Source organism: Dasypus novemcinctus, chromosome X (assembly GCF_030445035.2).
Source record: "Dasypus novemcinctus isolate mDasNov1 chromosome X, mDasNov1.1.hap2, whole genome shotgun sequence".
Classification (NCBI taxonomy): Eukaryota; Metazoa; Chordata; class Mammalia; order Cingulata; family Dasypodidae; genus Dasypus; species Dasypus novemcinctus.
Genome location: NC_080704.1, coordinates 137,059,276 through 137,082,002, shown reverse-complemented (window position 1 = coordinate 137,082,002; position 22,727 = coordinate 137,059,276). Strand labels below are relative to the sequence as shown.

The 22,727-nt window shown below is 35.3% G+C and overlaps 1 protein-coding gene across 2 annotated transcripts; it reads right to left on the bottom strand.

The window, feature by feature from the left end:
- Positions 1–505: 505 nt before the first annotated feature.
- On the bottom strand, positions 506–18,528 carry SH2D1A (SH2 domain containing 1A). Of its 2 annotated transcripts, none has more exons than XM_004480527.3 (4): positions 18,291–18,528; positions 7,972–8,035; positions 3,286–3,427; positions 506–2,294 (listed from the first exon to the last, which is right to left on the bottom strand). In XM_004480527.3, exons 1-4 carry the CDS (start codon positions 18,425–18,427, stop codon positions 2,254–2,256), a joined length of 384 nt encoding a protein of 127 aa, XP_004480584.1. In that variant the 5' UTR covers positions 18,428–18,528; the 3' UTR covers positions 506–2,253. The 2 variants fall into 2 exon arrangements, with proteins under 2 accessions (XP_004480584.1, XP_004480585.1); XM_004480528.3 differs by having other exon boundaries at positions 3,295–3,427.
- Between the last annotated feature and the right edge of the window lie 4,199 nt (positions 18,529–22,727).

Genomic DNA, 22,727 nt, shown 5'->3' with positions numbered 1-22,727 from the left:
ATTACCTAAGCTTGTCTCCCTACTGACCTTATCTCCTAAGAGCAAATTTCAGAGGAAATGAACAAGTATTGGATAAGCTGTCATATTCCTTGTGAGCTTGCTGACACTTTTCTTTTTCTTAAGAGAGGTGTATAGTTGGAAATATATGTGCATTTTTCTGCCTTGACTCAGCATCTTACAAGTATATGTTAGCATGGCAATATTTCAGGTATGGCAAGGATATGTCCTTTCTGTAAAGGTGCAAGCGATTATATATGGGAAAGTAGCAAGGATGCTCAGGCTGGGAAAGAGAAAGTGAAAAAACATGATGAATAAAAGGTCAGCAAAAGGAGACAACGGGAGGCACATCAACTGGAAAGTTTGACAGCAGCAAAATCAGAAAAGCACTTACCTTTTCAGGGAATCAGTTCAATAATATAAGTAAAATGTCCTTCTTCAATGCTTTATTTAGGATATTAATAGTAATTGTCTCTGAATATTTTTAAAAGGAACCATTTAAGACAAATTAGGTAAATAAAACATTCAAATACTTTATTAAAATGTGAAATTCCATTAATCATTCAAAAAAGCTTTTTCTAAAAGGACTCTGGTAAAGGAACATGCAGACATAATCATATATTTAGGACAACTCCAAGATGAACAAATTAAAGAAAATAAAAATTAGTCACACCTATTAAAATTTAAACTCAAGATACAAATAATTACAAACTATTTAAACACATGCATTTAATTTTAGAAGTCGCCTTTCTGAATTCCTTTTCACAAGTTAAAGTGATGCTTTCACTTCTAGAAATGGTAAACCGCCTACAACACATCCCTGTGACCATACTCTGCCTCTGCACCCCCATAGCATCCATTTTAAAAGCTCAGAAATTAGATCTTGCCATTAAGCAGAAAGTGGTTCTGTCTCTCAGCAGTTCGCTAACATTAACCATGCTCAACAACACTCATGTAAGACCAAGCATTCCAATTTATTAATTTACAATAAAATTTAGCCTTTTCCTATGGACCATGGGCCAGAGTATTTGTGTTGACTCATTCTGCCTCTGAAGACAGATCTACCTACACATAGGCACTTATCACCTTTTCTTATTGTCTTTTATTGTTATTTTCTTTTACTCTCTTTTATTCTTATTGTTTTCCTTGTCCAACTAGACAGTGAGCTACCTGATGGGGCAGAGTCCAATCGTTTTTACTTTTCTACCCCCAATGCCTATTACATTTGTTGAGGCGATGAATTCTATGAACCCTGAAGCAACTTGATGTGTAATCAATTACAAAAGTCTTGAAAATATAAATGAGAGAAGAAAATACAAATACCCGCCACTGCATAAAATTTTGACTATAGTTTAGGTTTCAGTCACTTGGAATTGTTAAAAATTAATGTAACCATAAGCTTTTCCAATGGTCTTGTAAGATTACCTGAAGGAAGGCTGCTTTGCAAATCAGTGACATGTGAGCTGCAGCTACTGCAGTTTCCTATAAAATTAGGTTTTACGTGTAGTATATCCATAATTGGGGCAGAGGTAAATGAAAAGAAGGAAAATCTACTTCATCAGATTTTAAAAATAATTTCAAGTCCTAGAGCACCAAATACAACAAATTGTTAGCGCATACTTTAACTTGGGGGATTTTAAACACCATATGATCTGTAGATTTTACTATCTTACATCAGAACACTAGGCAAGAAGGTTGCTTTCAAAATTAAACAGAAATTCTTCACTCTTTATCTAGTACTTGTTCTAGTACACAGTGCACAACTTCATAAATTAAAAAAGAACCTATGATACCATAGCTAGTGGAAAGTATAATACCCAGTGTAGAACTGCACATGACAAAGGTGTGGAACACCAAGTTTCCCACCATAAGATCAAGCATGACATTTTAAAATCAGCAACCACCAAATAATATTTCACTAAAAATGGTATTTTTTACAAAAATAAGGATTATTTTATTTCAATTTGACAAGAATTGATATTAATATCTCATAAAGTTATAGTTTAAATCATTTCCCATTTGTAAATATATTGACTAAAATAACAACAAAATTAATTTTCCCAATCCTCATTTCAAAGCTCCTCATTATCTATAAAGTCCATTTCAGTTTTAACATCATGCTAGATGCCTCCATTACAGAATTTAAGATGGTTTTAGAAATGCATTTTTAGCTCACTGAACTGTATTATCTACAATATAAAAGATGCAGTATATATTTAAATAATTGAAAATAAAGTAGAGGTATTTTATTTTTCTTCATGGTGCTTTCAGGCAGACATCAGGATCTTCTCTTCTCTCTAAAGAAAAATAACAAAAATCAAGAAAAAATAAATTTACAAACTATTAAAATTACAAGTTAACTCAAACTTGTTATGATAAAATTTCCAAAGACATAAAACTCACAGTGATACAACTCATAAGTCTCAAGCAATTAGTATTTAAATCTAATTTATAAATAATGGAATACTGAACTGAAAAGAACAATTAGCCAATGTGTAACCTGGAGATCAATTTATATTTTTTAATAAAGGCTAACAATTCATTAATTTAATTCACTGCTTGAGTCTAATTGTCAGTTCACGTCTGAGTTTGGGACCCTGTCAAAAAAAAAGATATAGCAACTAGTTTTCTCTTACCATACATATTTATGGTTTCAATCGAAGCATATCCTCTTATACCAAATGATTAATTTCTTTCAACCAAGGAGTTAAATAGTCACGTATCAGATAGATGCAGATATTAACTAGTATTCTGTCTTTAATTTGACATATAAAAACAGCTTTACTCAGAAATGTAATAATTTGTGCCAGTGGAATAATAAAAGTCCACAAATTAATTTCCTTTGCTAGTAAAATTTCACTAATTCAAGCACCACAAATTCAGAACTCAGTATCATGTGGGTCACACTAACATTAGCCTTTACATCCCTGAAGGGAAAAAAAAGATAAAGGACAGTCCAAATGTTCTCTGAATTTTTCCATCTTTCGAATTAGTAGTGTCTGAATTAGTGAAGTGAAATGGTACTTACATATCTACCAAAAGGACCAGGGAGAGCAAGAAGGAACAAAAATGGTTAAAATGTTGTCGGCTCATAGAATATTTTATATTTTTACTATTTCATTAAATGTGTATGGTATATTGAAATCACAGCATGTAAGTAGTCACCTTTCTCACTTGATTTGCTGTCTAGCTCACTTTCTAATTGCATTTGTCTTACAGAACTTCCTACAGCTATATGGACTGAAACCCTGAACTTCCAAACTTTCAAAAATTAACAGTAAACATCACCTGTAATACCTTGTGTACTTCTACCCGAGGGCTTCTCAACGGGATACTGCAGAGGTATTACAATACCTTGATCTGGCTTCTGAAATGCTGAAATGAGATTTTTTATTTTCCGGAAAAATCTTTTATGTACCCCAGGGGCTGTCTGGAAAATAAAAAGCCAAGAAAATTATTCGTCTAATTCATAATGATACGAAAAATAAAAACCTAAAAATATGTGAGGGATGCTTAGAGAGGTAACATTTGTGTAACTTGCTGAAATATTTGAAAACATAAGGAAAAAGGAAAAACAACATTCCAGAAGAGCTTACTTTGGTTGGCAGAATTTCCCAACAAGAGGAGCTAATGAGCTGTCATTTCATTTCTCCCAAAGGTGGTATTAGTTTGTATAAGCTGTTTGCTCATCGCCCTGCCCTTCCTGCCTACTACCCATCACACATACTGAACCTCTAATGGCATACAGGCCATTACCTACAATGAATTCACCAACAGGGAGCATGCAGTTAAACATCGATCCTGCATGTCATTAATAAAAAACCCGAGGTACGAAAACAAACCAACAAACAAAGAAAACCAACAGCAACTCATCCTCCCTGTCATCATTCCATAATATAAAATGCCACACAGGAAATTAAAACTAGACTATTATGATGCATGCAATGCATGGCTAGTTTAGTCCTCATACTCCTTTACCTCACAATATGAACTTCCTTATCCTTCACCTTAAATTTTTTTCTTCTTGAGAAATTTTCTTATCCTCCCCAAAATTGCTCTTTCCACCCACACTTCACTATGACACAAGGTTTTCTCTATGATATGAAAATGAAAGACTATATTAGGTCACCTTTGTTTGTTTGTTTGTTTTTAAAGAGATCGTTATTTTTCAGGTAACTACTAAAATGTATTCCTTTCCTGACATCAGTTCTCTTGCAAAGACACTACCTGAAAAAAACAATTCCCTGTAAAAGCTTATGGACCAAGCTTTAGGCATCAGCTCAAAACTGTCATTTTACATGAAATAAAATAATATTGCTATGAGCAATTGAACAATGACTAGTTTTTTAGAGAGTTGCTTTTCAGCTATTCCACCTGGAAGGTTTTAGGGGTGGGAACTGTTTGTTTTTTAGCATTTAATGAGAACACGTGAAGGCAGGCATGCATACTTCTGACGGCTAGAATAAAAGCTGGAAATAGCACACTGTCCATAGTAACTCTTGGTGATTTCCAATGTTGTGCTAAGCAATTTTTCTTGGAAAACACTGCAAAAGTCCCAGTATAGTGTTCTTTTTATTTCTGGTGTCCACCCATAGACTCACACAACTAGAAGTTTCAATAGATGGAGAATGCTCTTCTACTCAGCTCTACCTCAATGGTCAAAACACTTTCCCAAAACTCTATTTGAAATCTTGTCCAAAATAACATGGTCATTCTTGCAGGGGTCCAAACAGTTCTTTGGCTCTGAGATAGAATCTCCAAATTGAAAAGGTAGGCCATAGGTGCAGAATACCTCTTTATACCTTCCTTAGAACACACTGTCGTTTTCAAAGCACTTTTCCATCTCCTGCCCCACTATTTCCTCTCAGACTGGCAGTCGTTCAACGATTCAGTCATTCCCATTTGACAGATAAGAAAATGGAAGTATAAAGAGATTAATCAACTTTCCCAAGGTCACAGAGACTACTAAAGGCATAACTGGCACTAGATCCCAGGTAAGGACAGGACCAAACAGGTTCTGGTGAAGCTGGAGTCATCAACCAGAAGAGAAACTATACCCTCCTCAGTGTGGAAAAATTTCAAACCACAAACTTTTTTTAGCTGTTCTTGTGGCTTGTAAAGCCATTTATCAACAGAGGCATTTTTTTATGGGGACTGATATGCAGTTAACACTTGACTATCTATGTTAGCAGGAATAATAGCACTGGATATATAAAATCTATTTGAATTTGGAATACAATGTTTCATGGGCAAATGAATGACCAAATTTATAGTGCCACGGGTATGTTAATAAGAAAAATAATTTAGTATCCACTGATAATCGCATACCCAAAGAAGCCCAAAGACACTAAAGTCTACAGGAATAGGTCAGCCTGGAGCAAAAAAAAATGTACATCTGACAATGTACATAATAAATGATAGTTGACTGTATGTAGAATTCTCTAAATTAACAATTTAGCAAAATTTAAACCTGAATCACATGAGATAAATTAATATACTAAGCAAGAATTGAACCTAAAAGTCTATCTAAAACTAGCACTATATATGATATTTATCTTGCATAATTTGGTGGATTCAGATTTCAATTTCATTCCAGTCTTTTTAAAAAATACCTCAGATTTTAGGTTTCTTGCACAATCTTTGCACATAGGAGAGAGCACAACTCCCATGATTTTTCCTGCAATGTAGCAAATTAAAGTATTGTTCTAAAAAGCAATATAAGTACCTCTCATCTACTCAATTCAAAAATACATTTACCACAAGAATTGCACCACTGACAACTCCCATCCTGTCACTGAACTCAGCTATTGTTCAAATTTGCACATTTCCAATACTGTCACTTCTTAGTTATCCATGGAAACACATTTTGGATCACAGCTGGTCTTCAATATGCTCTAGAGAAATTTTGTCCAGTCAGGTGCTATGAGCTCTGTGAATATACACTAGTTTAATATTCACCTAAGAATAACATAGCTAAGAAGGAAAATTTAGTAGATGGAATAAAATGCAATATGTATTTCAAAAATAAATCTTGAGTTATTTGAATTGTTTTCCAGGTGAAGATAATCCATGCCTATCTTCTGCTCTCTTAGTGAGATAATTGCAATATTATAAAAATGGAGTCAGACCAGACAACAGGACAAGGAGGCGTTTATTTTGTTCAAGAAACTCTCGCCTTCTTAGCATGATCACAATCCTCTAACAATCTGCATATGACGCTATACTTGAAACATAAAACAAGTTCAAAAACAAGATTGTTTAACCCTAAAAATTTAAGACTATTTCCATAAAAAATATTCTTCAGTAGCTGAAGACTACTTTTCTAGGGAGGGCTATTTCTGGTCAAATTATATACAAATGTGTATGTGTTTACTATTTTTATAATAAATGAAATTTAATTTCTTATTCAATCATCTCTGTAGTAATACAGAAAATTTTCTAATATATAATAGATATAAATAGTTCTGATTAGAAATGTAATTCCTTTTCTTCCAATTATCACAATATTAATTATCCTGATATAAAGTAACAATATTTTTTTGAAAACTTTCCCTAATTCATCTTAGCAATTCAAAATATTTGTAGTTCACAAATATTTTCTCATTTATTGATCAATTTAAAGGTTAAAGCTATTTTAATTTTTAAGTCTAGACTTTAGACTTTCTTAAATGCATAGATAGTTATGAGTAGAGATTGATAATAGTATTTGTGTGTTCAAAGAGCTAATTATGAAGTATTTTCATTATAAAAATGGACTGTTTCTAAAGAGTCCAGAGAAACCAGAGAAAGCATTTGAGATTGAACGTTTCAGTTGGAAAGACCTCTAGAAATAGATTTACTCTACAGGCATTTCTTGCAATGGTACAGTGGCTTTTGAAGATTTTAAAAGCAGTGGAACCCTTTGTTTTAATGAAATCTTACTCAAAGTCCCAGTTTATAAGCAAAATAAAAAGGAACTGCTTCAGTTGAAGCTGAGGTGGGAACCCAAAAACTTGCCCACTTACCTCCTCCTCTCCCTCTGCAATACCCTCGGACAGCCCCAAGGCACCCAACTAGAAGAACCTTAGGATTCTGAAAAGCATCACTTAAAAACCATTGCATTTTCCCTCTTCTCTATTCCACCTCTCCAAGTCCTTCCCATATGGTTCAGCTGGGAGTCTTGCCTCCACATGTACAACAGCTCTAATTACCCTAACATTTGGAAACCCTCCCTTCTTTGAACTCCGATGCTAGATAACTTAGCACTTGACTAGAAACAATATTATAATGTTCAGTAGGTTGGGGGAGTTCACAGTTTGAAGGGTTTACTATATGCCAGACCCTGTGGCTAAGAACAGTATTTATAAGTATTATCTCATTTAATCCTCAAAATGAGCACTAGGAGTAAGGAACTATTCTTAGGCTTATTTTACAGATAAATAAACTAGGTCATAGTAAAGTAACCTGTCCAAGGTCATAGAACTAGCAGGGACGGGTAGAAGGGCCAGACCTGAGACCCATGTTCACCTGATAACAAAGCTCAGGCTCCAACTGTTTAATTTCATGTTACTTGTGTCTCCTCAAGAATACTATAAGTTCTTAGAAAACAAAAGTTTTGTTTTTAAAATCGCCTTAACACCAGCACTCATATTAGTATCATTTGGCAAATAATTGCTGATTTAATTATTTACCTATTTTTGATATTTGATATGCTTTCCAAAATTTTAGATCGTCAGGAAGTTTGACACAATCCTTCAGATTTTTTATCTTTCCCCTAAAGTCAGACCACTCTTTATCAAGGCATGTGAACAAGACTGGGACCAAAATTCTCTAAAGGCTTGTTAATGATAGAGGAACAATTGTGGATTGAGACTTTAGTGAATTGAATATTGCGTTCATTCTGATAATGTCTGATCCACATGCTTTTAATAAAACCACCTCAATTTCAAATACCTCCTTGACACCCACAAAAATAAATAAATAAAAGAGCTATACCTCAGCACTCCAAGAACCTGTTTCTGTCTGGGATACTCGGTATGTATAAATGTAACCTTGATACCTGTGAAAGAATAAACTTCCATTACTGAAAAATTCCAAAAGAACAATGGAAACTCTAAATTTGAGCTTACCATTACGTATAAATGTTATGTATACTGTGACACAAATAAATGGTCCCATTGCATTCATAGGAAGAAAATCCAGACAAATCTAATTTCCTTGCATGTTACAACTACCTTAACACAGTTTCCCAATAAGGTATCTTTTTCATTTTTTTTTAAATGTGGGAGCTCACATTCTTGTAGAATCGATGTGTCTAGCTGAAAGACTGTTTGGACAAAAGGAAACCAGGGGCCTGTTGTCATGGGTAAAAACAGGAATTATTAAAGAGTTTTAACAAACCCTAGTCTTACTATTTCTAAGCAGATATAGAATCTTAAAGTTAAATCAACATTTCATAGGATTAAGTACTGCCATGCCAACTTAAATTAATAGAAATATTAATAATATGAACTATAATATTAATATAATATGCTATTACTATATTATTTTATAATACAATATTATATCAGTAATAGTAATTTAAATAAAATAAGAATGCTGCTAAATTACTTGATAGCAGAGTGTCCTTTCAGATGGAATAAATATTCTCCCTCATTTCCTAGTGTGTATGCATACTATAATTGATTTCTACTACATCCTTTGGACCCCACAACAATCCTATGAACTTTCTATTGTGAAATTCATTTCATAGATGAGGAAACTAAGACTTCAAGAGGTTAAGTAACCAGTCACCCTAGAGAGCAACCAGCATTACTGGGATTTGAAATAAACCAATTTTATTCCATAGTTTCAGCTCTTGATCCCCACACCATAATGCATCTATATTTTTTATTGTATTTCAGTATATGTGACAATGCCATTTAATTTGCCTAAAAATATTTACTTCATAGAAAATGAAGGTAAACTTCACAGTGAACTAATTCAAATTATGACTCGGAATCAACAATGTTTTATTTAATTCATTTTTCTGTTATTCTTGAGCATAAGTTTATGTCCATATTACATCTTTGATTGACACCCATTCGCTAAAATCAATGTGTTTAAACTTATAAAGAACAGATGATGCTTAAGCATTCCAGAGGGTCATTCTCGACTAACTGACCACATTTACCATTATAACCCCATTTAGAACTTAAAGTCTAATCATGTAAATTAAATTCCTATATCTTTAATCTATATTCATCTGTACTGATTACATAAAGAACAACAAAAAAAAAGCAGTTAAAACACTCTAAACAGGTTCATTGGATTTGAGAGGTAGGATAATAGGTCAATTTAATTACTGGTGTTATTACATGAAATGTTTGATTTTTGTTATGGTGGTTTTGCCAAAATTTTTAGATCATATATAAAATAGTTTGAGATATGCCTACATATATAATATGTGGAATAAATATAAAATACTAAAATGTTAAGTTCTTTTTCGTTTTTCTTTAAGCTATTGAAATCTACCTCAAAGCATACTGACTTCAGTAAGTACTCTACAGGGAACAAGGCAAGAGCTTTGATTTCCATTTTTCACCATGGAAACTCAAAACATACAGTTTTAAGTGGTTTAAGTTAAAGCCACATAGTAAAATGGAGATATAAGCAGGAAAATAGCATAGACCCTTAGTTCCATTCTCCCTGTGGGATGCAATTAATGACATTAATTCTGTCTCGCTGAGTGATGTGGAAATGCATTTAAAATCTCAGCAGCAATATAAGCAAAATGGTGAGCAACCAGTTTTTCACTTTCTAAAACGGTGGGTCTCTAAGTAAAATGAACCTATCTTCCTACTATCAATTCAGCCTCATTTAGTCAACATAAATGGGTCTGTTTTCAAAATTGTTTCCTAACGAATCTGATCTTATCTCAGTTTCAGTTAAGCAGCAGGAACCTGAGTACCACTTCAAAAGTTGTTACCTTCTTCAGTCTCTGAACAACCTGGTGTCAATGACACATACAATTTCTCATGATTAACCCACCTAATATTAATAATTTCCTACACCCCTCACCCCAATTTCTGAATGAGCAAAATTGTAGCAATTCATCTGTTCTACTTTCAAGCTGCTGAAACAACTGATCAAGGAACCCCTGTAATTAACTCTCACACTAATACATCATGAATGGAAGAGTTCTAAAGCCATACAACTCAAATTTCAGTCCCCAGATCAGCAACATCAGCATCACCTGAGAGCTTGTTAGAAATGGAAACTCCTAGAATTCCACTCCAATACTACTAAATCAGAATGTGCATTTTAACAAGATTTCCAGGGTATTTGTATGAACACTAAAGTTAGAGAAGGACTGATCTAAAATGCCCAGAGAATGCCCACACCTCACTGGGAATATTGATGGCAACTTTCCGATGCCAAGCTGGCTTCCTTCACCCACCCAGGGCACTTCTGTGCCATCTCCCCCCAGTCACTCAATCTACACTTAATGAATGCAATTTGATTGTAATATAACCTGAAGGTTTGTCAATTGTTTCAGTCTTCATAGAGCAGTGTTTCTCAAACATTTTCCCCCTCTTCCACGATATTTTACAGTTTCATTTTCTGTAGTTTGTAGTTTGAAACAATAATTTGAAAACATAAAAATTAAAGCTAAAATATTGAATATGCTTTTTTCAAGCTGCACATACCCTCTCCCAATCCACTGACAACCACTATTCTAGGAAACAAGCAGGCAGTTTTTTTTAAAAAAGCTATAAAACTGTGTATTTGTTTGACCTCAGTAATCTTGCTCATCTTCACACACTCCAAGAAAATAAATTATAAGGAAAAAGCAATTTGACAGAGATTTCTATAGTGGTTCCATTTTTAATAGTGAAAAAAAAATAGAATTAACCTAAATACCACAAAACTAGGAATAATTTCTCAAAGGAAAGGTAGCAGAAATAGTTCAAAATTATGCCAAAATTTAAAGGTATTAAAGTCCCGTACTTTTCAAAATGTTTAAGCGTATGGGCTATGTACATATAAAATGACGGTAAGTGGAAAGAGTGGACACAAGAATATGCTACACTGATTTTTACTACTGTTCAAAATTGAATGTGCATTCATAAAAGTAGAATTAAATGGAAACTATTATCAATACATCCTTGTATTGATTGTATTAAACTTTCCCTATAAAGTTAGATTGATGTAACATTTTTTAAAGGAAAAAAAAAGCAGAATTTCCATTTGGAGCATTGCAAACCTAGTCTAAGCAAATCACAAATCAGGAACATATAATTCATTTTTTTAAAAAATTGTTACATCATTTTTAGGATTATCTTTCCTCTGATTCCCTCCATTAACACTGAAAAAACAAGAAAGCAGTGTATTTTCAACTTCCTTCTCCATTAAAACTTTCATTTGACTTGTTGATAAGCCTGGAATTAAAAATTTATCATGAAAAATGTCCAGAAAATGAATAATTGAGAGATAATAGTAGAGTTTTTATTGCCGTTGTTAATCTATTTGAACTAATACTATGGATTTTAATGACTACAAAGCATGTGTTGATCTGGTCCCTGATGATAATAAAATATGTCTTTATTTTATCAAAATCTGCCACCAACCCTTAAAAAAATATTTTGGTTAGAAATGGGCAAGAAGACAGCAACTGACATATTTTTTATTTTCTCAGTGGGTCAGTGTTGGGGACAGATCTTTAATTTAGAACAGATAAACTCACATCAATTCCATTTTTATACAATTTCAAGAACTAAAGAAAAGAAAAGGTTTAGCTATATCTGGCTCCTTCATAAGACCATAAATAAAGCAAGATAGTTCCAATGCCCTCTACATCTATACAAAGTAATGTTATATGCAAAATGCAAGGCAAAATTATACTATAACTGATTTTTAAATAAGTAGCTCAGAATTTTTATATCCAAAGGAATGGTAGCCTCTACAAAGCTATCATTGTTGAGGCTATACTCTGATTCTAGATGTTTCTGAATTTTGTATCACCCAATCTTCATTCTTTCAGAGTGAATTTGAATTTTCACAACAGTCAAAAGTCATTCAGCTTCAAATCTTATGATCAAAGAAGGTAATACCAGTTTCAACGAGTCATGACAGTAAATATAATCTCTCCTTCTCCTGAACTGCCACATAATGTTTTATTTATACATCCTTATGAAGGTCTAACCTTGTTGTGCAATTATTTATAGATCTCTTCTTTTTGTTACCAAATACCTATGACATGTTATAAGTACGGGTAATATGAACTCAAGAAATAATGCTCACAAACCTAAGCAATAAGCACTATAATTATCATCATCCCCATTTTAAAGTTGAGGAAAATGAGGCACAGAAATTTTAAGCAAATTATCCAAGGTAAGATAATCAATAACAAGCCAGAGGGTTCTGGCTTGAAGGTCTGGGCTCTTAATCACCATTCTGTGCTGGTTCTCTCCTACATTAGCTTTTCCTAGTACTATAGGTTTCTGGAGGGAATGAATGAATGAATGAATGAATGACCATATTGGCCTTAAAGTCAATTCCAAAAGTACAGTTCTCAAAAAAGGAGAGAGTCTGCTGGGTCATAGGCCTGGTAGAGGGTGGGGGAAGGGGCAGAAGGGAAGAGGCCAAGTGGGGAGGGCCCAGAAGAAGTCAACCCAGACTTCCTCTTCACTTAAGCTAAATGAAATCTTCAGACCAATCATGCAATTTCAATTTTACATTCTCAATCAGAGTTGGTTCTTGATTTATTTGCCTATGAATTGTCCATTTAGTGGTTTAATGTGTTACCAATTTAATCCTAAGCTGACCTTCAGGCTCACTCTGCCTACCATTAATGGATTGTACTCAGAAAATCTAAAATAATTCTGGTGGCCTAATTATTACGAATATAAATGCACCACCAACACACATATCCAAATGTATTAAAAAACTAAATGTAAACTAAGCTAGAATCTCTCAGTCTTTTGAGTTCTTTGCCACATTACTGCTCCCTCCTCTTTTCTTCCAGTTCACTTATTTGACAGGCATTTTATTCTCAGTCATACCTATAAATCTTAAAGGACAAAACAATAATTATCCCTTTATCTAAATACATATATGTGAAATGACTTTATTATGTGTCCTTGAGGTTAAAGAACATAATAGCCTTTCTCCTCCCAAATCTTCCATCAGATAAATAGCAAAGTCAATATGTACAGATGGACGCTAATTATGGAAGTAAGTTATTTCTTGAAATTAATTATTTTTAAATTTTTAAATTAATTTTCCTCTTACCACCATCAAACTATCTCAGTGAACAGTCAGTATTTTCCTAATGGCTTTCTACATTGAGGATGAGAAGAGAAGGAATGTAAAAAGAAACTTGATATTTCTAGAAATCCAAAGAGAATAAAGAAAAAACTATTTGCAGTAATAAGAGCATTTTGTATATTGGATGAATACAAGAAAAGTACATAAAAGTCAGCAGGTTTTCTATGAAAAAAAAATTTAATGGAAAAAAATTCCACTTAAAATAGAAAAAACAGTCTACACCCATATACCCGCACAATTCTAGAAATAAGCTTAGCACACCTTTTAAAATAAAGAACATTAAGCAAAAACTTCAGAAATTTGAATCAACTATGGACTTTAGGCAATAAAAATAAGTTGAACAAAAAATGTGCAGGGCCTACAGGAAGAAAACAACGAAACTCTACTAAAGGATAAAATAAAAAATGAATAAATGGAGACACATGCCATGTTTTTGGATGGAAAGAATAGATTATCTAAATATAACAATTCCTCCTTAACTTATTATTGAATTGAATACAATTCCAGCTGGCTTTTTTCATCTTAAAAAATGATTCTATAGTTCATTTCAAAGATCCAAAAGGCAAGAATAGAAAAAAAAATAATGTATCAAACATTATCACACTATAGTGCTAGTGGTACAAGAATAATAGGTAAATCTAGCCAAATAGATAATCCAGAAACATTAATTTTTATATTATAAGAATTTAATGTATGGTAAAGTAAGTCAACAAATCAATGGGGAATGGAAGGTCTATTATATTGGGACAATTGTTAACTATCTGGAAACAAAATCAATTTAGAATCTTTCTTCATATCAAAATAAAACTACAATTTAAAGAGTTAAATGTAAACTAATCAAAACATAAATTTTTAACAAAAACTGAAGTGAAGTTTTACCAGATCTATGGAGGAAGAAGGACTTTCTAAGCTGGAAAGCAAAAGAAATCAAAACATAAAGAAAATGAGTGATGGAATTGATTACTAAAAATGTTAAAGTTTTGTGTCAAAGAAAAAGTAATGGCAAACACCAATCTGAGAAAAGATACCTGCAACAAACACAAGAGATCAAGGGTTAATACAAAAGAGCTCATAATGCACCAAGTAAAACAGAAAGGTTCAAATGGTTAAATGGACAGAATACACAGTGAGCCAATTCATGAACGAGGAAATACAACTGCTTGACAGCCATATAAAAGACATTTGATCACTAATCAAAGAAATATAAAATAAAGAGCAAAATATCATATTTCAAGAAGAATTTTTTTTTTTTTAGAAAAGAATACCCATTGCTAAGGAGGTTAAGGTGAAACAGACACTCTTATGCATCACTGGTGAGCATATAAATTAGAATAGCCATTTAGGAGAAAAATGGTGATCAAAAACACTAAACTGGTCATGTTTTCTCACCTAAAAATTCCATAGCTGGAATTCCATTGTAAGGAAATAATAATAAATATAAAGAAACCTTTATATACTGAAATACGAATTATACTGAGATTTATAATAGCAGAAATGGAATGATTCAAATGTCTAAGAAAAAGTGGTTAAGGGAAATATGGTATATTCAATGCTGAGCTATCATGCATCCATTAAAAATAATGCTTTAAAATAATTTATAATAACATGATATATAAGAGGGCTTTTTTTGTGTGTTAAGTGGAAAATGCAGCAGAATACAATATTGTAAGAGCACATGTGTGCTTAAAATACAATGTATTGTAATAAACTACAGAAGAAAATCCAGTTAATTTTCAATAATATGTGTCTTTAGGTTATTAACCTATAAATAATTTCCCCCTCATTACCATTAGCTATATTTTTCAACTTTTCTATAATGAATAGGTATTACTTATAAGGACCTATTTTTAAATAGGCTTACACAAAAATCTAGATTCATTTAGAAAAATTAATTGGAAAAAAGTCTCATTTTAAATGAAGATGAGCAATAAGTGGAAAAATTCTTTAGTGCCTTTAGAATGAGATTCAATTTTCTAAATCTGAACAGAAGAAAACTTTCAAAGGTCATATCTAAAAGTCATAATTAGGGAGGTACAGAAGTGGGAAAGAGGCAAGTATAATTTGAAGAGCAGTGCAATAATTTTACAATAAAATACAGAAACTAAAGCTCAACAAAACCTTTTTGCATAGTGGGAATAAACAAAAGATAGACAGATAAAACATTTCAAGCGAATTCTACAATCAATGCATGTTTGTTAGCTGTACCTTGCTTGGCATGTGTATATGGCACCATTTACATGAATATTTTCTGTTCTGTTTGCTCTGTTTCCCCTCTTAAGTCTATATGACAAATCTGAGTGCTTTAAAATAAGTACATGCTTTATATAAAAAATATATATAGTGCTAAAAAGGGAGCATAAAATGTTTATGTTTATCAAAGGGGACCCTAGGCTCAAAAAGGTTGAGAAACTGATAAAAGGCATTGCAGCTTCCCTCTGCAGCATAGTCTGGCTATTATCCTAACAGCTTCGGGACGCCCAATTTGCCTCCTAACTCTGTTTGGTGCTACTTTATAAGGAGGTTTTCATGGAGAACTGAGAGTCATAAAAACCATATACAAAGATTCACTTTGGTCCAATGGATGTGTCATGATGATGGGAACGAGTGTTGTTGGGGGGGCGGAGAGGGGGGGTGGGGGGGGTGGGGTTGAATGGGACCTCACATATATATTTTTAATGTAATATTATTACAAAGTCAATAAAAAAAAAATTTAAAAAAAAAAAAAAAAAAAAAAAGATTCACTTTGGGTGAAAACTAAATGCTTGAGAATTTCCCACTTGCCTAAATTAATTCTTAATGTTGTCTTGGCCTACATGGGAAAAAAGGCTAAATTTGCTCTTTTCTCTTTCGTATTTCACTAACAGCAGGTTTATGTAGAAGGTAGAGCATGCATCACTATTGTTGTTTGACAAATATGGACGTGAAGGCCCAGAAATGAGTGACTTTCCCAGGGCCTGCATCCGGGCTTCCTGCCATCAGCCCAAAGCTCTTTGCAGTACAGAACATAATTTGCCTCGACAGGTTATTAATTCAGAAACATTTGTAAAGTGCCCATGAGGTTTCAGGTGTGTTCCTGGTGCTGGAGACACAGCAGTGAACATAATATCCCTGCCCTCTTGGAGATTACATTTTAGCAGAAAAGCCCAGCAATAAATAAGTAAGCAAATGTCAGATAGTTTTAAGCTCCTTAAAGAAAACTACGGTAAAAGGACAGCATGGAATAGGGAGAGGACATTTATTTTAGATCGGATGTCCAAGGAAATGCTCTCTGAAGAAAGAGAAAGCTAAAGAAAAATGTGAATCTAATATATTTTTAACAGAAGGAACAAGTGTGAAGATTCTAATGGGGGAGCATGCTTAGTGTGCTTGAGAAACAGCAAGGAGGCCAGTGCCGCTGATACCTTAGGTGAGTCTTGGCACACACTGTCCCCTGCTCTCCACCCACCACCCATGCTTATTTTGTACCCTCCCTTTGTACCTCTGGGCTAAGGAACCCATCCCTTCTTTTGTCAGCTTCTTAAATCAGCCCCTTTCACATGCTCACTCACTCCTCTACATTCTTTTAATAAGAAGAGAGAGCCTGAAAAAAATCAGTTGGCTTTCAGTGACCTCTCTCAATTTCCAATAGGGGAAAACAATATTAAAAGCAAAATATAAAGATCCTGCTCAAGAGATTTAATAGCTTCCACATATTCCCTTGAATCTTTTATATTAAATTTAGATAGCATGGCCAGAGAATGGGGGTATTCTGATTAATTGAGAGTTGACACAAATATGGATTTTCCATTTTCTAAAATATACAGTTAAAACCCTCTAACACCAAGTTTGATATAATCTTTCTTCACCAACCCAGAAGGCACCTGAAAATCTTGCAATGTGAACTTACTAGGGAGCATTTTCCCTCATTTTGTTTCTGTCTAGGGGCTACTATGCAGGCTTGGTGGTTTCAGAAGTGTTTTTACCTTGCTGCCAAGAAGTGCTTGGGTCAGGCCCTTCCATAGAAATGCCCCCATGAGTATTAAAGAAATCAAACTGAAAAGAGAAGAATGCTCACAGTACGGCATTTAGTCCTCACAATCCTGTGAGGTAGTAAGTGATATTATATCCATTTTATGGATGAAAAAATTGAGGGACTGAGAGAGTAATTTAACTGAGGTCACAAACCTAGCGTCTGACTAGCACAGAATTAGGTCTCGGATCTGTCTGTCTCTGGAGCCTTGGAGCAAAGATGAAGGTGCATCTGATTCAAAATGGGGATTTAGCTTGAAACATGCCTAGACAAAGGGCAAGGCTGAATCATAGCAAAGGTGTTTTCCTTCCGTGCCCTTTACAACTGTTGTCAGTCTTTGCCTTTTTTTTTTTAAGAAGGGTCCTATTTCTGAAATCCCCTCCCCCACACAATCATCTAAAGGAAGCTTAAATAAGGAGATTCAGAGAGCAGTTTTACTAACAAACATCCCCCTCTCAGCCATCCCAACCTAATTGGGTTGCATTCTTAAAGTAATGGACTCAGTTTCTTAGTTTTCCTCCTCTCCTTGAATTTGATGGTCTTCCTTTGATATGACACCTCCAAAAACTTAAAGGTAGTAGGAGAAAGGTCTTTCCTACTTTTAGGAGCTGATGACCCCAAATGTGACCAATGCACCTTCTCAGGGACCCATCTTGCTCACTCTACTAGATTCTGGGTCTTTCTTAGAGCAAAGGTAAATTCCAGGCCACATTTCCCCACACACAAAAGGCATTCTCTGCAGCTGCCCACCCCCTCCCCGCAAATGCCTGGTGAGGTCCTGAAGCATACGGAGCCAAAGGAGCTCAATTCCAAGTGAGTTGCCTAGGCCGAAGTGTGGTTCACCAAGGCCCAGGGCTGGACATGAGGAAGCCCTTGGAGTAACGGGTGGGCAGAAAAGGAGGTCTCCGTGAACTCCCACAACCCACGTTCTTGCCTGCGCCTGACCGCCACTGCCCACCGCCTTGCCCTCAACAGGCCCTCGCGGCCGCGTACTCACAGCACGCACAGGCAGTAGACACCCGGGACGCTCTCACTGTCCCTCAGCAAATAGCTGCCATCCAGCCCCGTAGCAAGCAGGAGCTTCTCCCCGGTCTCTCGGCTGATGTTGCCGTGATACACGGTCACTGTGTCCATGGCCTGGTCGACTCTTGTGTGGGCCGAGATGTAGGATGAAAGAAGGGAGATGCTGCCTCGGCTGCAGCCAGGCCAAGTCAGCCACCTGTCTCCCAGTTCAGCCAGACGTGCAAAAAAGAGAAAGAGAAGTACCCGAACAACAGGATGTTGTCAACGTGCCTTCAAACCTCCTTCTCACACTTCAATTAAGACCAACTCAGCAATTTAGCATCTTGGTTATTGCTAGGGGGCTGATGCCCCCTCCCTGCCCTCCAACTCGAGGTTCATAGGGAGAACACTGTTGGAAGATGGTCCTTGCAAGAAGATTTGGGCTGCACTAATACAGGCCCTTGTACACAGACCGGGATGCTTGGCAATGTTTCTGTTCTTGCAGTTTTTACCAGGAGCCACCAGAGATGACTCAGCTTAACTAGCTCCCCTGAAGGAATGGATGATAGAGGCAAGTTGTTAATGGCCCTCCTGTGAAGCAGAAACTTACTGACAGAGAATGAATGAAAGGACCAAAAGCTCTGAGACCAAAACATCAAAGCTATCAGTACTATCAGTATGCAATCACTACTGCATGTGCCCACGAGGCTTCTAAGAATCAGAGGTAGTGGATGAACACGGACCTTGGGCAACCTCCTCCCCCGGCCTTCCTCCTCCTCCCCCCTCCTCTCTCCCATTATTTTCATCCTCCTCTTCCCTCTTGTAATTATCCTTCCTGAGCAAATATTGATTTTCCCTACTATCTTGCCCCAAATCCTAAAATCACAGTCTGTCCAAAGATGTTCCAGATTTATCTATTTCAAGGGTTATAGATGAGAGAATAAATCATCTAATTCAGGGGTTCTTAACCTTTTTTGTTTCATGGACCCCTTTACCAGTCAGGTGAAATTAATACTACTGTAATTTATTTATTACATACATTCATAAGTGAAGGAAATGCTAGATTTCAGTTAGAGGTCAGAGAAAATAAAGATAATAAATTGATTTTTTTTTTCAATTCAAGCTCATAGACCACCTGAAATCTTTCCATGGACCCCTTGTTGGTCTGTGGACCCTGGTCAAGAATCCCTGATGTATTTGGTGCTTTGCTTTTAGGTGGACTTTTGCGTACTCTTGGTGTTTAAGGCCCACCTTTAAACATTTGGCGCATAAAGCCTGTTTTAAATCATTTGGAAGTGTTGAGAATTGTGTTGTAACTTTTATTTTGTTTTTTTTTTTTCCAGAAAATGTTTTTTCTTCAAAGCATGCCCAATTGTCATTTTAAAAAACATTTCAACTTTCATTTCCTTCTCTGAAATAAAGCATTGCTTCTATTTCAAAATGTGTTGTTAAGTAATATTTCCCAAAGACTTTCTCCATTTTCAATAGAATAAGACTTTGTTAATACCTAAAGTTGAATGGTCTTATAAATGTACCTTTAGAGTATGTAAAATACTTTTAAAATTGGAATTTAAATAGCTGAAACTCTTTTGTCTGTTTTATCCCTTCCACAATTTTACTGCCAATTCTTTGAGAACAGGGTAAAGCTCAGAGCTCAGTAGGGAGAATAATTTTTAAATCCTCACTTGTCTTACCTATGAGTCAAAGTCACAGAACTGCTTTATGCCAAAGCCAGATATTTTTTCTCAACCCACTACTATTAAGAACTATCCTCTAAGATTTAAATGTCAAATATTAGCAACTCGCTTTTGTGATTGAAGAGTAAACAATCTTAATAGTAATTTATATATAATCTATCAATCTTAGTACTTAAAGTATAAACATAGTTTCCTGCAGTTATTTCCTTTTTTCATTTAAAAATTTTTATTGAAGTATATCATGCATACATGAACACATATAAAAAAATAAGTGTATAGTAAAAGTTGCCTGCAGTCATTTCCAACATCAAGAATAAAAATATAGCATTCAAGATGCCCTTTGGGGATAACTCTGGGGAATTGAGCAATGTTTGCCTCATCGCCCTCCTGCCTCACTTGTTTGAGCCAACTCCACCTCTCACTCCTTCTCATGCTTTGCATCAATAAAGAAATGGATCCAATGAATGAATGCATATTCCAATGTTAAGGACTTGAGAATTTAGCCCTCCTTGGACTCTTTGTATCTTGAGAGGGCAAATGATTAGGCCAGAGTAATAAATCACATCCATCGGTAGAATCTCAAATATGAAAGGAAAAGATAGAGAAGGGGATCCCCTCATATCAGTCCATATGGGCAACACCTACCTGTGAACTGTGAGAACATTCAGTGTCACATAGGTAAAAAAAAAAAAAAAAAAAAAAAAAACCTAATCCTTTTTTTAAAAAGATTTCTTTTTAAAATTTATTTCTCCTCCCTCCCCATTCCCCCTATTGTCTGCTCTCTGTGTCCATTCACTGTGTGTTCTTCTGAGACTGCTTGTATTCTCATTAGGCAGCTCTGGGAACCAATCCTGGGACCTTCCAGAGTGGGAGGGGCAATTTCTCTCTTATGCTACCTCAGTTCCTGGTTCTGCTACATCTTATTATTTTCTCTCCTCTGTGTCTCTTGCTGCATCATCTTGCTGTGCCAGCTTCCCGCGTCAGCCGGCACTCCTCTGTGGGGCAGCTTTCCCAGAGGGGCCGCATTCCCACACAGGGTGGCATTCCTGCATGGGGCCGCATTGCCGCATGGGCTGGCAGTCTGTGTGGGCTGGCTCACCGTGTGGGCTAGCTTGCCCTCACCAGGAGTCTCTGGGCATTGAACCTTGGACTTCCTATATGGTAGACAGGAGCTCAATTGGTTGAGCCACATTCGTGTCCCAAAATCTAACACTTTTAATATCTGAACAACCCTGAACAAATCATTCACAAACTTAGGAACAGAGCAACCTGGATCTGACAGCAAAAGCATACCATGCGTTCTTCTTTGCTTCATCTGTTTGTTCTGTGTTGCTAAAATAGCACACCTGTCAAATCAGCAAGGTGCAATGGAGTTTAGCACAACTAAAATCATATTTTAAAAAAAGAACAAATAAATTATAAGGTAATAGTACAACTCTCACATCCTGTACTTCATTGTCATCTCACAGGCAAACTGACAGCTGAGCCAGCCCACTACTGCAGTGTTGATGAAAAATACTGACACCTTCACTTTAATGTTACACCAGTACTAAACTTGACTTTATTAAATTCAAAACTTCATGCTGATAGTTTGTAACAAATATTTCACAAAAATGCAAGGTATTGTGGCAGGGTGATGTATGGGAGCCCTCTTTGATGATATGCATTTTGTTTTGTAAGTTCACAATTTCTACTATACACTATTGCTCATGTATGATCATGCATGAACAATACACGAACTTCATGCTGAGCTTGAACTGTAGAGAAAAGAACGGAAATGGTTATCCTCCTTCTCTCACTCCATAACCACAAGAAGAGGAAAAAATGGAAGAGGGACAATGGAGATGTTGGAGGCACCAAAAGAGAAAACATTAGGAAAAATGGGCTCCAAATAAGAATACAAACCACTTTAGAAACAGAATGCAGTCTGTGCTTGCATGACTTTGTGTACCAGTGACTGGTACATTGTAAATAATATATATTGAATGAATGAAAGAATGAAACTATTTCTCAAGAAAATAAAGGAAAAAGTACTGAAGTTCTCTTTTATACACATACACACACATATATGTGGTTGTACATGATTCAGGCCCACCTGTGAAGCAGCAAAATGAGTTGAAAAGAGCACTAATCCAGTTTTTATGAGAGTCAAATTATACCCCATGTTTTGCTACTAAATCGCTTCCTCTCTCTATGCCTCATTTTTTCACACCTGTAAAATGGATTTGTACCAGGTGACCCCTAAGGTCACTTCTGTGCTTTAAATGAAAGCTAAGCATGCTTTAGACAGAAACAAAGGGCAAACATACCGATTTAATTTGTGTGCAAGAAGGAAGAGCTATTTCTGCAAGTTTCACACAATAGGGGGGGAGATTTTTGTCCTTGTTTTAAAATAGTCTAAGAAATAAAATCATGGTGTGAAGGAAGAGAACTTCACCATTTAAAGCAAACTACAACCTTTTAGAATATAGATATTGTTTAAATCAAATATAAAAGCATTGAATTTAAAAGAACTGTCAGTCAAGGTTAAAAGTGTCTTCTTATCCAACTTGTCATCTCCTGAGGTCTCTGAGAAGTGACAGAATTTTGCATGTGGATGCCAGGTCTGAGGTGCTAATTGTCTTCATTTCAAACGCCCTAGGCTATTCTCAAACCCAGATAGATTAAAGGGATGATGCCAAGGGTGATCAGTTTTATAGAGTGGATCTGACATTTCAAAATCTTTTTCTTTAACC